Here is a 12,723-nt window from a genome sequence, read left to right as displayed (position 1 = left end):
GTTCTAGCGCGAGTTCCAAAAATCACCGAGTGAGTCTAGCGAAGGCGGCTCAGGCAGGTCCCCTTTCACATAGGAAGTATAGGACAAGTCGGTACCCCTCAACTTTAGGCTGTCGGCATTGGAGACATATGACGGCGGCTCCGATCCCGCGGAGCATGTCTCCGCATTTCGGGCTCATATGGCTCTCTATGGCACCTCCGATGCATCGATGTGCCAGGCATTTTCGACCACCCTGAGGGGACCGGTACGAGCGTGGTTCAGCCGATTGTGCTAATCTTCGGTCTTGTCCTTTGACCAGCTCACCAGGGAGTTCGAGCAGAACTTCCTCAACAGCGTGCGACCTAGGCCTTCCATGGCCACCCTGCGAACTTGCTCTTAATATAGTATCATTCTAGTCAAGTTTTTTTGTTATTGGGATAGGTGAATTCTTATGGATCCACCCCCCGAAGGAACCAAATATGATAATTTTTCATCATTCGGCTCGAGCAAGAATGAAATGAATGGCAAAAATAGATCTGTATAAAATCTACTTTTCATACATATCTCCACACATCATATATAATGACTCTATGTAAGAAAAGATTTACTAAATTCTATTTTCTAGGGTTGCAATTATTTTTGGCAACTAATTTAGTTCTTATAGGTAAATGCTCGATATCCAAGTCGGCTTATAAATTTGATCATAATCAAGTGTTTTTTGGATTGTCTCATATTTTTTGATTGGTGTTTGTCCCCTTAATATCTTGATTTTTTTACGTACAAAATATTTACTTGTTACTAATAAAGTCCAACCTATGTTCTTCCTTAGATCTCTTATTTCACTCTGATAGTATTATACATTTGGATCGATGAAGAGGAAATGAATATGTTTCTAAATAAGGAAGTGGAATAAATAAAATATCGAATCATCCCACGTCACTTATTTTATTCTACAGGATCTAACGAAGTCTGTTCATGCATAACATGATTCAGATATGATCATAGAAAAAGTTCTCCTCAAATAAATCGACCTGTCCTCTACAACATAGGGTGCTTACGTGGTATTTGAAAGTGGAGATACATTTGGTTATGAATTCAAATGTTCGGGATAAAATCAATAGTTTTAGTGACAATCATAAGTCGTCCTCTCTTTGAAAAATTCACTTCAACTATTCGTATCAAATAAAGAATATAACACTTCAAAGTTGAAGAAAAGTATTCAAATAAATAACATGTCTTATTTTTTCAATAATCCATATTTATAACAATGAAAAATTATTGGCTATCGTTCCTCCCCAGTCTGATATATGATCAATTACATCTGCCTTTGTTCAAGGCAAACATTTTAATCTGCCAAGCTTCAGGACATCATAGATTATGCCATCAAACCATGAGTTGTAGAAAGCATCTCAACTCATGGTTTGGCTCTCTGATAAGAACACTCCTCTATCCCAACACCATCCACAGGTAGATCATCTTCAGGGAAGGGGCAATGCGTTATACGATCTGGATATTCCGGAATCTGCGCACAGGGAGTGGGCGTCACGTGACTCGATACGCCCTCCACGTCGGTGCAGTTCCATATCGGCTTCTTCGACTTCACCACCTCCGCCGTCACATTGTAGATGCATATTCCGGTGAAGGGCGCGCCGGGAATCCCCTCCATCTTCGCGGCCATGGTCACGTTCTCGGCCACCACGTTGCTGTAACTGATATTCTGCACCACCGGAATGGCTTTCGGATCAAATTTGTCGTCCGGGTGCTGCCCGTAGGTGCCCGTCATCCAGAAGACCCACTTCATTGTGTGCAGATTCATTCTTCTCACGAATATGTCCTTCACGTAAGCTCCCCTTCCGATGGTCGTCTTGATCCTGACGCCGGATTCGGAGTTGATGGCCGTGATGTCTTCGGCCCGGACATCTTGGATTCCTCCCGACATCTCGCTTCCCAGGGCGATGACAGCGCTCGTGGGGGAGATGCAGGTGAGCCGTCTGATCACTATGTGTTTGCTTGACATGTTGAATGCAATCCCGTACTCATCCCAACCGCTTTTAATGGCGATGCAGTCATCGCCTGAGACTATGTAGCAGTCCTCAATGCGGACATTGGAGGATGAGTCTGCGAAGAAGAGAGAAACCACCAAAAAGAATCAATCGAAACAGCAACATAGAATCTACAACCCAACTAAATGTAGGTACGATATCCACCTGGATCGATCCCATCGGTGTTGGGAGAGTTGACTGGTGCAAGAATTGTGATGCCTGAGACGATTACGTGGCTGCAAAGTGCATTCATTCACGTTAACATCAGATTGTAACAATAGAATGGAAAGCAAAAGAAGCCTTCAAGTGTTCTGAAAGTAGATTATTCATATAAACCTGCTGTACACTGGATGGACATTCCACGATGGAGAGTTAACCAATGTAATGTTGGAAATCAGGACTTGTTTGCAGTACATCAATTCAATGAGGTATCCACGAGTGTAATTGAGTTCTTTGTTACGGAACATTTTCCACCAGGTTTCACCTTGTCCGTCGATAGTTCCATTATTCCCTAAAAATAACAATAAAACTTGTTAGCATCAGGACGTGGTATGTTGCAATCAAATTGTATTCTGTTCCCCATCTATGATGCAAACAAGTTAGATGCTGATATATATGCGTCTTCTTGTCAATCAAAGCATGCCAAAACATCATAAACTGAATTAAATGTTATAGTTTTTGACTAAAAATATTTTTTTTATCTAAATGTTAGGGGATCATGGAATGACAACACGACGCAGGCTTTATGAATTTAGAAGTAATGGAAATATGCAACGAATATACTACCTGATATGACCACATCGGTTAGGTTATATCCCATGATAAGATTACTGTATCTATTCCCAACCGCATCTCTTCCTCTACCGTAGGAGGGCAAAGGGTCAATGATCGGCCACTCGTTGATATCCTGCACAAGCATAGCACCATGATATGAATTGTCTTAGTTGATGCAGATTGAACAAAAGAACATAGTATTAAAGCTTCTATTAGCTACCAATAAACAAAAAAAAGAGTATCCATGCAATTCATAAGCAATGCTGTCCATGAAATTTACGTTATATAAACTGCAGTTGACATTTAACTTGATCTCCCAAGTTTGTAGCATTAATAGAGTTTTGCTGTCTTCAGGAAACCCAATTAGCTACACAGATCTACAAGGTTTAGTCAAAAAGAAAACACCGAGAGATTGGATGACAGTACTCTTTCCTACAAAATATCAAAGAGAGAGTTTGTGGTTCTCCTGTTTTGAGAGTCTAAATAGCAGTTTTGTGTTAGAAAGTCATCCGCCTAACTTGAAGACTGATGGTGGAGCCTAAAATTAATGTAAGGGTAAGGTCCACACTGCATTCCATTCTTATGCTGGTTTCGTCGCATCCTTTCCTACCTTAAAGTTCTTACACTCGGAAAGAATGTCATTCTCAATTAAAACTTATTAATTTTGGAGCGTAATCTTCAAGATCTTGAAATTTGAAAGGAAATTTTTTATGTGGATTCTAATCCAAAGATTATTGATGTTCACATACAAGAATATGGCATACAAGAGAAATAATAATAATAATAATAATAATAATAATAATAATAATAACAACAACATTAATATTTTCTTATTTTGAGAGATCAAAGTAGAGATACTAAATAGTCAAAAATCTACCATACAAATTGTAAATATTTCAGAAATTAATATTATCAAGACAAATTTAGATTTGTAGTGGCTTAGTTCACTTCTTTTCCCTCATCAGTCAAAAGCGGTGACTATGCACATCGGATTAGACTTGTGAATTCTCCTTGGAGATGAGATGAAGGAAACGTTAGAATAGTATACACTCGCTATGTAACGTTCTGGTGGGGCTCACCAGTGACGAATCTATTCTTCGTCGTCACCGTTCATCTGGCGAGAGCTGTCAGATGAACGGACTCGATGGGAAGGGCTACTAGCCATAATCACCACCGAGGATGAAGGCAACGCGGATGATAGAGGCGATGGTAATGGCAAACAAGCCGAGAACGATTATGAACATGCACTCTACATCGAAATAGATGGAGGAGAAGGTGGGGGAAGGGGACGGAGGAGGGAGGCGGACCTGAGTGGCGAGGATGACGGCGTCGTGGTCGAGGAAGAGGGTGAAGTGGTCGGAGAGGTTGAAGGGCCCGGTGAGCCACCGGCCGGCCGGCACCACCAGCATCGCGCCGCCGTCGTACGCGACCTTACTGAGGTTGGCCACGGCCGCCGCAAAGGCCGCCGTGTTGGAGGTCACCCCGTCGCCCACCCCGCCGAAGTCCGTCAGGCTGGCCACGTGGGTCCGGCGTCCTCCTGCCCCCGCCGCCGCGTTGTGGAAGGCTTCTAGGTCCGTCGCACCACTTGCCCGCCGGTGGTGGCGATGGCCCTCAGCGATCCCTATGAACGCCGCTGTTACCACCGTCCACAGCACTAAAATCATCAACACCTGCACGTAACCGAGAAAAGTTGGAGTTTGAAGGATTAAAGCTTTGAGATAGGATTACTGGGAAAAAGAAAAGAAAAGGAGAAGAGGTGTTACACGGAATATTGGCGGCGAGTGCTCCATTGTCAGAGAGATGTGTCAGAAACAGAATGCTTCCACGGCTCGGCTCTTGTTCTATATATAGAGAGAGAGAGGAAGGCTAATTATAAATTATGTTATGTAATTAGTTATTTTCAGTATATTGATTCGAGCTAATTATAGATTATTTATACTGCAAACTAGAGTATGCATAACTTTAGATAGTTATATTGTCCTTGGTCGAAAATAACATGTTTGTTGAGACAGTCTGGTCTCTCTTTTAAAATGTGATTTGTCCTACTCTAATGATATATTTTAGTTGACATATTATTGAGCAACACATAAATCTTTTTTTACCACAATAATATAATCGTAAAGTCTTAACCATTTGTACTTGACAAAAGCTATCATGAATTAATCTGTCTCCCTGCTCTAATAAACTTAAATGGATTGATTATCATCATATTAAGATTAATTTGTTTCAAGGTGGCACTTATAGGCTTGTACAATAGTCGCTACTTTCTTAATCATGACACTAGACCTATTTGTTATCATTATAATATTTTCAGCCTTATTTGTTATCATTATAATGTTTTGGCTCGACTCTTTGACATATTTTTTTTCTGAAATTATTGTTACTCTAACAATACGTTGAACCATATCATATCATGGGAATTACTTTTTTATAATTGGTGCTCACATTATCTGAAACAGTAGCCTTGTAACCAGTATCACATCCAACTACGGTAAATTACAGGATTACACCTTTTTAATACTTATTTTGTTTTATTGAACTTCCGAATCTCTGTCATATGAAAAAAATATATAAAGAGTGAAGAAAGAGAATCTAGTTCTCTTTTTAGATTAATATATAGTGGGTTTTAGATCCGAAGACGGTGTCCCTATAGATTTCATAAAGTTCTTTCCAGATAACATCGAAAGATATGCATTGTAGATCCGATATATTATTATTTGATTTTAATTCTGAATTAATTTTTTTTCATATTACATATAGCATATTACAGATTTTATGTTTACAATTGATGTTAGAATCTAATTTCTTGAGATTAAATACCTTAGATCTTTTATTTTCTGATTTATGATGCATAAATTATTCATGTATATTATCGATTTAAATTCTTATCTAAATGTGAAAAAAAAAATTTCATTGGTGCTCACATCATCTGATATAGTAGCCTCGTATAATATAGCGTCTTTCAATAACTCGCAGGTCTTATATCAGATTGCACCCTTTTAACACTTTCATTTTTTGTTGGACTTCTATAATGTTTTATGTAGGATATATTTTAATGGCGAGACTGCCTTGCATGTTGATCCTTTTATTTAGCTTGTTATTAGATTGGATCTCCCAAGTTCTTGCTCCATGACGGGCATTCTTGTTTTCTTTCTTTGTGGCAATATCACTTTCGTTGAGAAGATATGACATGGTTCATTTTTATGTTTTAGTTTAAATTTATTTTTCTTTCTTGCCTACGTCATGATTCTTACCCGGCTTTCTTGACTAACATTATTTGCCCCTGCAGTACTTCTTATATCATGACATTATAGTTTATACCATTAAGGCATAAACTATAATGTGATGATATAATGACTAGTTGCAATTGCTGGTCATATTACGAGCCATTCATAGAAGTGGTATATAATTAAGTTTTGTACGTGATGTAACAAATGATTTCAAGAGAAATAAATGATTTAATTATATGATTAAATAATAGTATTAGTATAGTATGATTTGAGAGGAAGTAGCAGGATCCACTCGAACACTACAGTAGAGGTATGTTGAATCAAGAGTAGATATAAATGTTTTTATAATAGTCTTTTCGTTCTATCCTCGCTTATGAAAGGTCAAACCAATACCATAGCTATTGCAATGCAAAGGGTTTTACTTGAGAATTAGAAGGAACATATATCGCATGTCCAAACTCTGAGAAAGTGTTGCATGAATATTCTACGATAATAAGTATTGAAGAATCGATACATAAAATTTTACTAAATTTGAAAGAAATTGTATTGAGAAGTAATATATATAGAGTTAGAGATGCATCCATTTGCATAAAGGGCCCGTAATACATAACTGCTCCAGATATTATCTCACCACCTTATGTGGATATAGTTGACACAACACAACATATAACTAACCTGACGGAATCAATTGATTTATATATTGGATTATAAATTAGGTGAGATCGTGAATAACTCTCAAAATGGAAGTTATCTTAAAGATGATATATCTATGCCTATTCGAAATGCAAATCATAGTATTCATTTTTATGGGAATGGGAATAAGAAACATGAGATGTAGATGAATGGAAGTTTAACTTCTATGGAAGTACTTCTATGTGATTTAATTGATTTATTTTATTAATTTCCTACATGCAGAGGAAGAGGACATTAATTTCAAATAAAATAAAAATAGGTTTACTCTACCCATTTTTACCTTCCAAGATAGATTAACTAATCTAATAAAAAATAAAAAAAATTATGTATTTTTATTGACCGATTAGAATTACATTCTAAGACCAATAATTATCTCAAAAGATTCAATATACACGTATTATTGGACTAACCACGGAACCCTCGACCGTGACACCCGAGGCATTCCTCAGCTTGACCAAACAAGTGCAAGCCATGGTGGGCATGATGCAGAGGCTCGCTACGCTCATTCCTTAGATCGTGTGGCTCGCGGCTCCCCCAACTGACTCGACCCGACAAAGGCCGAGTGGGTAGCAAGTCGAGATGGGGGAAGCCTGAGAGCAAGCGACGGACCCGAGAGGTTCGCTCGAGTATCACATACCCGCACCCTGCTCAGTCACACTACCCCACTTCGAGCCTGACACCGTATCGTTTGACTTGGCGGATGACTCGCTCAGGGCCTGGCTGTCCTGGGTCAACCAACGCCTGGACGAGTTCTAGCGCGAGTTCCAAAAATCACCGAGCAAGTCTAGCGAAGGCGGCTTAGGCAGGTCCCCTTTCACACAGGAAGTATAGGACAAGTCGGTACCCCTCAACTTCAGGCTGTCGGCATTGGAGACATATGACGGCGGCTCCGATCCCGCGGAGCATGTCTCCGCATTTTGGGCTCAGATGGCCCTCTATGGCACCTCCGATGCATCGATGTGCCAGACATTTTCGACCACCCTGAGGGGACCGGTACGAGCGTGGTTCAGCCGATTGCGCTAATCTTCGGTCTTGTCCTTTGACCAGCTCACCAGGGAGTTCGAGCAGAACATCCTCAGCAGCGTGCGACCTAGGCCTTCCATGGCCACCCTGCGAACTTGCTCTTAATATAGTATCGTTCTAGTCAAGTTTTTTTGTTATTGGGATAGGTGAATTCTTATGGATCCACCCCCCGAAGGAACCAAATATGATAATTTTTCATCATTCGGCTCGAGCAAGAATGAAATGAATGGCAAAAATAGATCCGTATAAAATCTACTTTTCATACATATCTCCACACATCATATATAATGACTCTATGTAAGAAAAGATTTACTAAATTCTATTTTCTAGGGTTGCAACTATTTTTGGCAACTAATTTAGTTCTTATAGGTAAATGCTCGATATCCAAGTCGGCTTATAAATTTGATCATAATCAAGTGTTTTTTGGATTGTCTCATATTTTTTGATTGGTGTTTGTCCCCTTAATATCTTGATTTTTTTACGTACAAAATATTTACTTGTTACTAATAAAGTCCAACCTATGTTCTTCCTTACATCTCTTATTTCACTCTGATAGTATTATACATTTGGATCGATGAAGAGGAAATGAATATGTTTCTAAATAAGGAAGTGGAATAAATAGAATATCGAATCATCCCACGTCACTTATTTTATTCTACAGGATCTAACGAAGTTTGTTCATGCATAACATGATTCAGATATGATCATAGAAAAAGTTCTCCTCAAATAAATCGACCTGTCCTCTACAACATAGGGTGCTTACGTGGTATTTGAAAGTGGAGATACATTTGGTTATGAATTCAAATGTTCGGGATAAAATCAATAGTTTTAGTGACAATCATAAGTCGTCCTCTCTTTGAAAAATTCACTTCAACTATTCGTATCAAATAAAGAATATAACACTTCAAAGTTGAAGAAAAGTATTCAAATAAATAACATGTCTTATTTTTTCAATAATCCATATTTATAACAATGAAAAATTATTGGCTATCGTTCCTCCCCAGTCTGATATATGATCAATTACATCTGCCTTTGTTCAAGGCAAACATTTTAATCTGCCAAGCTTCAGGACATCATAGATTATGCCATCAAACCATGAGTTGTAGAAAGCATCTCAACTCATGGTTTGGCTCTCTGATAAGAACACTCCTCTATCCCAACACCATCCACAGGTAGATCATCTTCAGGGAAGGGGCAATGCGTTATACGATCTGGATATTCCGGAATCTGCGCACAGGGAGTGGGCGTCACGTGACTCGATACGCCCTCCACGTCGGTGCAGTTCCATATCGGCTTCTTCGACTTCACCACCTCCGCCGTCACATTGTAGATGCATATTCCGGTGAAGGGCGCGCCGGGAATCCCCTCCATCTTCGCGGCCATGGTCACGTTCTCGGCCACCACGTTGCTGTAACTGATATTCTGCACCACCGGAATGGCTTTCGGATCAAATTTGTCGTCCGGGTGCTGCCCGTAGGTGCCCGTCATCCAGAAGACCCACTTCATTGTGTGCAGATTCATTCTTCTCACGAATATGTCCTTCACGTAAGCTCCCCTTCCGATGGTCGTCTTGATCCTGACGCCGGATTCGGAGTTGATGGCCGTGATGTCTTCGGCCCGGACATCTTGGATTCCTCCCGACATCTCGCTTCCCAGGGCGATGACAGCGCTCGTGGGGGAGATGCAGGTGAGCCGTCTGATCACTATGTGTTTGCTTGACATGTTGAATGCAATCCCGTACTCATCCCAACCGCTTTTAATGGCGATGCAGTCATCGCCTGAGACTATGTAGCAGTCCTCAATGCGGACATTGGAGGATGAGTCTGCGAAGAAGAGAGAAACCACCAAAAAGAATCAATCGAAACAGCAACATAGAATCTACAACCCAACTAAATGTAGGTACGATATCCACCTGGATCGATCCCATCGGTGTTGGGAGAGTTGACTGGTGCAAGAATTGTGATGCCTGAGACGATTACGTGGCTGCAAAGTGCATTCATTCACGTTAACATCAGATTGTAACAATAGAATGGAAAGCAAAAGAAGCCTTCAAGTGTTCTGAAAGTAGATTATTCATATAAACCTGCTGTACACTGGATGGACATTCCACGATGGAGAGTTAACCAATGTAATGTTGGAAATCAGGACTTGTTTGCAGTACATCAATTCAATGAGGTATCCACGAGTGTAATTGAGTTCTTTGTTACGGAACATTTTCCACCAGGTTTCACCTTGTCCGTCGATAGTTCCATTATTCCCTAAAAATAACAATAAAACTTGTTAGCATCAGGACGTGGTATGTTGCAATCAAATTGTATTCTGTTCCCCATCTATGATGCAAACAAGTTAGATGCTGATATATATGCGTCTTCTTGTCAATCAAAGCATGCCAAAACATCATAAACTGAATTAAATGTTATAGTTTTTGACTAAAAATATTTTTTTTATCTAAATGTTAGGGGATCATGGAATGACAACACGACGCAGGCTTTATGAATTTAGAAGTAATGGAAATATGCAACGAATATACTACCTGATATGACCACATCGGTTAGGTTATATCCCATGATAAGATTACTGTATCTATTCCCAACCGCATCTCTTCCTCTACCGTAGGAGGGCAAAGGGTCAATGATCGGCCACTCGTTGATATCCTGCACAAGCATAGCACCATGATATGAATTGTCTTAGTTGATGCAGATTGAACAAAAGAACATAGTATTAAAGCTTCTATTAGCTACCAATAAACAAAAAAAAGAGTATCCATGCAATTCATAAGCAATGCTGTCCATGAAATTTACGTTATATAAACTGCAGTTGACATTTAACTTGATCTCCCAAGTTTGTAGCATTAATAGAGTTTTGCTGTCTTCAGGAAACCCAATTAGCTACACAGATCTACAAGGTTTAGTCAAAAAGAAAACACCGAGAGATTGGATGACAGTACTCTTTCCTACAAAATATCAAAGAGAGAGTTTGTGGTTCTCCTGTTTTGAGAGTCTAAATAGCAGTTTTGTGTTAGAAAGTCATCCGCCTAACTTGAAGACTGATGGTGGAGCCTAAAATTAATGTAAGGGTAAGGTCCACACTGCATTCCATTCTTATGCTGGTTTCGTCGCATCCTTTCCTACCTTAAAGTTCTTACACTCGGAAAGAATGTCATTCTCAATTAAAACTTATTAATTTTGGAGCTTAATCTTCAAGATCTTGAAATTTGAAAGGAAATTTTTTATGTGGATTCTAATCCAAAGATTATTGATGTTCACATACAAGAATATGGCATACAAGAGAAATAATAATAATAATAATAATAATAATAATAATAACAACAACATTAATATTTTCTTATTTTGAGAGATCAAAGTAGAGATACTAAATAGTCAAAAATCTACCATACAAATTGTAAATATTTCAGAAATTAATATTATCAAGACAAATTTAGATTTGTAGTGGCTTAGTTCACTTCTTTTCCCTCATCAGTCAAAAGCGGTGACTATGCACATCGGATTAGACTTGTGAATTCTCCTTGGAGATGAGATGAAGGAAACGTTAGAATAGTATACACTCGCTATGTAACGTTCTGGTGGGGCTCACCAGTGACGAATCTATTCTTCGTCGTCACCGTTCATCTGGCGAGAGCTGTCAGATGAACGGACTCGATGGGAAGGGCTACTAGCCATAATCACCACCGAGGATGAAGGCAACGCGGATGATAGAGGCGATGGTAATGGCAAACAAGCCGTGAACGATTATGAACATGCACTCTACATCGAAATAGATGGAGGAGAAGGTGGGGGAAGGGGACGGAGGAGGGAGGCGGACCTGAGTGGCGAGGATGACGGCGTCGTGGTCGAGGAAGAGGGTGAAGTGGTCGGAGAGGTTGAAGGGCCCGGTGAGCCACCGGCCGGCCGGCACCACCAGCATCGCGCCGCCGTCGTACGCGACCTTACTGAGGTTGGCCACGGCCGCCGCAAAGGCCGCCGTGTTGGAGGTCACCCCGTCGCCCACCCCGCCGAAGTCCGTCAGGCTGGCCACGTGGGTCCGGCGTCCTCCTGCCCCCGCCGCCGCGTAGTGGAAGGCTTCTAGGTCCGTCGCACCACTTGCCCGCCGGTGGTGGCGATGGCCCTCAGCGATCCCTATGAACGCCGCTGTTACCACCGTCCACAGCACTAAAATCATCAACACCTGCACGTAACCGAGAAAAGTTGGAGTTTGAAGGATTAAAGCTTTGAGATAGGATTACCGGGAAAAAGAAAAGAAAAGGAGAAGAGGTGTTACACGGAATATTGGCGGCGAGTGCTCCATTGTCAGAGAGATGTGTCGGAAACAGAATGCTTCCACGGCTCGGCTCTTGTTCTATATATAGAGAGAGATGGAGAGAGAGAGAGAGAGCGAGAGAGGAAGGCTAATTATAAATTATGTTATGTAATTAGTTATTTTCAGTATATTGATTCGAGCTAATTATAGATTATTTATACTGCAAACTAGAGTATGCATAACTTTAGATAGTTATATTGTCCTTGGTTGAAAATAACATGTTTGTTGAGACAGTCTGGTCTCTCCTTTAAAATGTGATTTGTCCTACTCCAATGATATATTTTAGTTGACATATTATGGAGCAACAAATAAGTCTTTTGTTACCACAATAATAAAATCGTAAAGTCTTAACCATTTGTACTTGACAAAAGTTATCATGAATTAATCTTTCTCTGTGCTCTAATAAACTTAAATTGGATTGATTATCATCATATTAAGATTAATTTGTTTCAAGGGGGCACTTATATGTTTGTACAATGATTGCTACTTTCTTAATCACGACACCAGACCTATTTGTTATCATTATAATATTTTCAGCCCTATTTGTTATCATTATAATGTTTTGGCTTGACCCTTTGGCATATTTTTTTTCTGAAATTATTGTTACTCTAACAATACGTTGAACCATATCATATCATGGGAATTACTTTTTTATAATTGGTGCT

The 12,723-nt window shown here is 39.9% G+C and overlaps 2 protein-coding genes across 2 annotated transcripts; both read right to left on the bottom strand.

Annotated features, from left to right (window-relative positions):
• Positions 1 to 1,184: 1,184 nt before the first annotated feature.
• LOC135652478 (probable polygalacturonase) lies at positions 1,185 to 4,596 on the bottom strand. The gene is made up of 6 exons (XM_065173424.1): positions 4,559 to 4,596; positions 4,103 to 4,465; positions 2,808 to 2,928; positions 2,358 to 2,532; positions 2,187 to 2,257; positions 1,185 to 2,097 (listed from the first exon to the last, which is right to left on the bottom strand). Exons 1-6 carry the CDS (start codon positions 4,583 to 4,585, stop codon positions 1,394 to 1,396), a joined length of 1,461 nt encoding a protein of 486 aa, XP_065029496.1. The 5' UTR covers positions 4,586 to 4,596; the 3' UTR covers positions 1,185 to 1,393.
• Positions 4,597 to 8,651: 4,055 nt separating this feature from the next.
• On the bottom strand, positions 8,652 to 12,057 carry LOC135652492 (probable polygalacturonase). The gene is made up of 6 exons (XM_065173453.1): positions 12,020 to 12,057; positions 11,564 to 11,926; positions 10,275 to 10,395; positions 9,825 to 9,999; positions 9,654 to 9,724; positions 8,652 to 9,564 (listed from the first exon to the last, which is right to left on the bottom strand). The coding sequence occupies exons 1-6, from the start codon at positions 12,044 to 12,046 to the stop codon at positions 8,861 to 8,863; spliced, it is 1,461 nt and encodes a 486-aa protein (XP_065029525.1). The 5' UTR covers positions 12,047 to 12,057; the 3' UTR covers positions 8,652 to 8,860.
• Between the last annotated feature and the right edge of the window lie 666 nt (positions 12,058 to 12,723).

The sequence above is a fragment of the Musa acuminata genome, chromosome BXJ3-11, assembly GCF_036884655.1.
Source record: "Musa acuminata AAA Group cultivar baxijiao chromosome BXJ3-11, Cavendish_Baxijiao_AAA, whole genome shotgun sequence".
In the NCBI taxonomy this organism is placed as follows: Eukaryota; Viridiplantae; Streptophyta; class Magnoliopsida; order Zingiberales; family Musaceae; genus Musa; species Musa acuminata.
The sequence above is the reverse complement of the archived record's forward strand: the minus strand, read 5'-3'. Positions and strand labels throughout refer to the sequence as shown.